The 4,875-nt window shown below is 31.2% G+C and overlaps 1 protein-coding gene across 2 annotated transcripts; it reads left to right on the plus strand.

The window, feature by feature from the left end:
• The first annotated feature begins 301 nt into the window (after positions 1–301).
• Positions 302–4,301, plus strand: LOC126215111 (uncharacterized). 2 transcript variants are annotated; one of them, XM_049941764.1, is made up of 4 exons: positions 302–407; positions 512–595; positions 707–790; positions 954–4,301. In XM_049941764.1, exon 4 carries the CDS (start codon positions 1,004–1,006, stop codon positions 3,317–3,319), a length of 2,316 nt encoding a protein of 771 aa, XP_049797721.1. In that variant the 5' UTR covers positions 302–407; positions 512–595; positions 707–790; positions 954–1,003; the 3' UTR covers positions 3,320–4,301. The 2 variants fall into 2 exon arrangements, with proteins under 2 accessions (XP_049797721.1, XP_049797722.1); XM_049941765.1 differs by having other exon boundaries at positions 707–779.
• Positions 4,302–4,875: the final 574 nt, after the last annotated feature.

Here is a 4,875-nt window from a genome sequence, read left to right on the forward strand (position 1 = left end):
TGAAAATCGACTACTGTAACAGTAATTGCCAGGTTTTTCAAAATAATTTTTGAAAGAAAAATTTCACTTTTACGAAGCACACTTGTAAAAAACTAATTAGTTCTGGAAAAACGATACAGCTATTTCAGATTCGTCTATCAGTAATCCAGAGCAGTCTAAGATAAAAACGACGTCATAACAGTCGATTTTTAGTAAATGTTACAGCGCACTTTACAACAGTTTTTACGGCTGCGAAGCAAAACACTGTGGGGGCTGCGAAGCAAAGCGGCTTCTGCCTGCTAGGAGATAACCGCGTAATCAATGAGTCATATCCTTTAGCCAGCCGCAGTTATCACCAGAACGTTCGAGAGGAAGAGGCGCTACACATCTGTCACTATTGCACACGCGTCTTTTTCATTACGTTTCCTGTAAGTATTCAAAGTTTCTTCTTTCATACATTCTTGTATATACGTATGTGCGTATTTTGAGGCGCCAGATTAATGTGTTGTTTTACTGCACTTCATCTACGCAGGAAGGTCGAGTGGCAGAATATTTGCACGAATCACTGCATAAGTGTCGCCAACGCACCAGGCATATTTTTCGTTATAAGTTTCCTGTAAGTATTCGAAGTTTCTTCTTTCGTACATTCTTATACATATATAGCGGTATGTGCGTATTTTGAGGCGCCAGATTAATGGATTGTTTTACTGTACTTTCATGTACCCAGAGCGCTCGACTGGAATAATATTTGCAGGAATCGCTGCGCAGGCGTCGCTATTCCACAAGGCATCTTTTTCATTGTAAGTTTTCCGTAAGTATTCGGGATTCTTCTTTCATAAGTTACAGTCTTGTATAGGGACCACACAAGTGTATTTTGAGGCGTTATGTTAACGCGTCGTTTTATTATACTATCATCTACTCAGTTTACCTATCTTGGTTCTCTAAATCAACGTATTTCCGTCTTGTTTTTACAGATTGATTTCCGCTGCTACTATTTTTGGTGCTCAATTTCTCCCTTATATAAATGGAGAAGGAAAAAATCGGTGCTATATATGAATGTTCGATCAAAGAATGCCTTGGAAGCAGACCTGAACCAACAATCGAAAATTTCGGGTTATGGTTACTTAAAGAAAATTTAGATAATGATAATCTTTTAACAAATATCGGAGATATAGATTATACAAATGGAGAAGAAAAGCTAAAAAAATTTGAACCAATTTCAGAGCGATTTTGTGATAACATTATGATGGTTCTAATTACAGATTCTCAAAACTTTAACTCAAAAAATGGAAAGCTTTTAGCTACAAAAGAAGTATGTGGCCAGTTTAACAATGTTCTTAAAGATAAATTTAAGAAATTTAACTTAGGAAGTCGGGCCATTGTTGCCAAACCACCATATAAACTAGATTCTGATTCGCAGGTAGCTACAGGTGTTAAGCAAATTATAGACAAGAAAATAGAAAGTGGAAAGGTAAACTACAAAGAGCCAGTAGTAATTCCATATAAAATAGAACTTGCGGATGTCGACTTGGAATATCTCTTACGCGAATTACCTAAAATAATAAAAGAGCTCGAAAATAACCACTTCTATTTATTAGACTTCGATATAACGCAGGATTTTGCTGGAATATTTAACAAGGACGAAATGTCTGATTATCTCAGAAAGAATCATAATTTTTGTTTCCAAAGTGAATATAAAGAGGATTGCAATGTAATAGTAGATGATGATAAAAGTACTGGAATAGATTGCTTAACGTGGAAGAATGGTAGTTCTAGGGTTAAAATTTACAACAAATATATATGCCAACTAACAAATCCTGGAATGAGTAAACAACTCGGAAACCACATAATAAATTTAGTAAAATGTCCCAGTGCAAGATTAAAACAAACATTTAACGATCCTCGGGCAGCAAATAACGGAATTACTAGATTAGAAGTTACAATCTATAACTATACAGATCCAAAATTTAAATTAACCCACGAAGTTCTTCCATTATATAATTGTAACACCATAATAGAAGACAACAAAAAATATTTCGAAAGTGCACCAATGTATTCAGTCCCATTTTCTAAAATGTGGACGAAATTAACAAACAAATTAAAAAATAGCTGTTGTGTTGTTTCTAAAAATTTATTACAATATGCATACTGGGGTAATACTAGTTCAAAGAAATTAACTGGAATACAAATAAAGTTACCAGGAAATCAGACAGAAAGAACAAAATGTATAAACTATGTATTGTCTGCTTACAGTTTTAAATCATTGCCACTTAACTACTTAGAAATTTTAGAAAATACAGAACAGTTAAATGTCGTATCTATAATACAGAAATGCTTTATTAAGGAGGAGGGAGAGACATATTTTAGTAGATCTAGGTGCCATCTATCTACAATACCGGTAGGCATTGATATAAAAAAATTTGGATTAATAGAAACAACTAATGTTAAACCATTAATTTTACGCAAAATAATGGAACCTCCGTATAAAATTAAAGAGACAGACCCCATTAATAAAGCTTACATCCAGTCTAGAAATAAGAGGGACAGAGAATTTAAAGAAATAAGCATAAAGAGTAGGAAAAAGGATTTCTTGAATAAAACGAGGAGTGTACTAGAAGATAATAAAAATTTGATAGAGCAATATCAAAAAATTAAAGAAACAGAGGAAGAAATTAAAAATTATTTTTCTAAAGATTTGATAAATTTCGATATAACTGGAATTTACAAAATAAATGCAATTATTCTAAAGATAGAAAGTGGGTCAATAAATGTAGGTTTTCTTGGGGGAAAAGGTGATGAAAAAGTGGTATATTTTCTTAAAGGGTGTTACAATGGAGCTGACAGTCATAGAGACAATCTAAAAGAAAAAGGATTTATGTTTTCAAATGGTAGTGTGGAAATAGTATATTACCCTGTGAAAGACGAATTTACTGCTAATGGAACCATAATTTTTAATGCATCAGAAATAAAACCTTTTGAAATAACAAACAGTTCTTACATGAATCAGCTTTTAATATGTAAAGAGGATGTGGCAGAAATAGAAAATATAAAAATGGGAACAATAGAATCTGAAATTAAGGTTAAAGATTGCAAAACATTAGAAGATTTGAAAGAAGGTGATAATTTACTTATTTCGCATATTCAGGCAAAAACCTATTATGGTAGAGATAGATATATATTAATGTTCGAAAATAGAGATGATTATTATGTGTCGAATTATTGGTTAGAGAACGAAATAAAGTGCGGAAATAAAGACATAAACTTTAAGTTAAAGATTAGGTTAGATATAATAGAAACAACACCTAAGAAGAAGAAAGAGCGATTGGTATTTGTTGCTTAAATTTATAAGATTTTCTTATGGAAGTATTGATAAATATGATTTTAATTAATGGAGACACATTTTGTTCTTGTATTGCTATTATTCTTTTATATTTTGTTATTTATATGTGAGTTTTATGTAATATATTGTGAATCTAGAATTTTTTCATTTGCTTGTGAGGGTCTACCTCACAGACCTTTAGCTTCATAATTTTCTTTTACATTCCAGTCTTGGTTCTAGTACTTTAGTTCTTACAGGATATTGGACATACATTGTATTACTTTGTGAAAAGCCTATCTGGGAACCACACATCAAAAATATATCAGGTAGACTTTCAAGAGTTAGTTATTTAATTATAAATTTAAAAGGAGATGTTCCAGATAAATGTGTAAGATCAGCATATTTGGCTTTCTTCCAAAACATTATATCATATGGAATTTTGTGTCACATAAATGAAATTTTACTTTTGCAGAAGAAAGTATTAAGAATAATTACTGATTCCGGTAAATCATAACACTGTAAACCTGTGTTTGTTAAATTGCAATATTTGACAGTAATAAACCTATTGATTTATAATGTTCTATTGTACATTAGCAATGATGTTTCAAAATCTGTATTGAGAAGTGATTTTCATAGCTATAATACTATAAATAAAACCTGTGTATATATGCCACATCATAGACTATGTAAGTCACAGAACTCCTACCTTGTCCATGGACTAAGGATGTTTAACAGACTAAGCATAGATTTTAAAGAATTACCAGTAAATATTTTTAAAGCCAAATTGTATAAGCTACTAGTAAACTATCCTTTTTACACTCTTCATGAATTTTTTGAAGACGAAAATATTGATTTGTAACATATGGTTTCCACTATTACCCATTTCATGCAAACTAAAGTACATTGCGAAATGTATGGTCTTGACTTTATCTATTGCTATAATGAGCTGGATGACAATAAACTTTTATTATTATTATTATTATTATTCTGCATTGTCACATTTTGTAATCATTTAGTTTTTGAGGTATAAAGTCCTTAATGATGACATAAAAAGAAATGCTGTGTGACATTATTTATTTACTTATTCATCCTTTGATCACTGTTTAAAACCATACTGTATACATCAATGTACATTTACAATTTCAGCTAAAGTGCAAATTACAATTTGAGCATGTATATTATATTTCACAATAGGCTTAAACATATATGTAAAATAATTAATGAAAACATTTAATTTACTGCATATAGGCAACCAATTTCAGTTTTTGCTGCAATGGTTGAGGCATAAGAAAAAATATCAAGTTTATTTTTCGTTTACACAGTGTATGTAGCTCATTTCTCAAGTTACTGATTTAGTGCAGCAAAATCTTTCTAATTCTTTTGGACTGGTCTCAAAATATTAACACTGTACAAATATGCTGATTTTAAGTACTGGCTTCACTGTGTTTCGAAAACTGATGGTGCTTTTACATTTTTTAAACTGCTTGGTAAGCTGTTGTATAATGAGCACCCTGCTTTAGTAGGACCTTTATTGACCAGTTGCAGTCAGGTAATACTGACATTATAGCCATCTTTTA

Source organism: Schistocerca nitens, chromosome 12 (assembly GCF_023898315.1).
Source record: "Schistocerca nitens isolate TAMUIC-IGC-003100 chromosome 12, iqSchNite1.1, whole genome shotgun sequence".
Classification (NCBI taxonomy): domain Eukaryota; kingdom Metazoa; phylum Arthropoda; class Insecta; order Orthoptera; family Acrididae; genus Schistocerca; species Schistocerca nitens.

Coding starts and splice junctions, on each gene's coding strand:
- LOC126215111 (XM_049941764.1), top strand. CDS start 1,004: ATGGAGAAGGAAAAAATCGGTGCTATATATGAATGTTCGATCAAAGAA.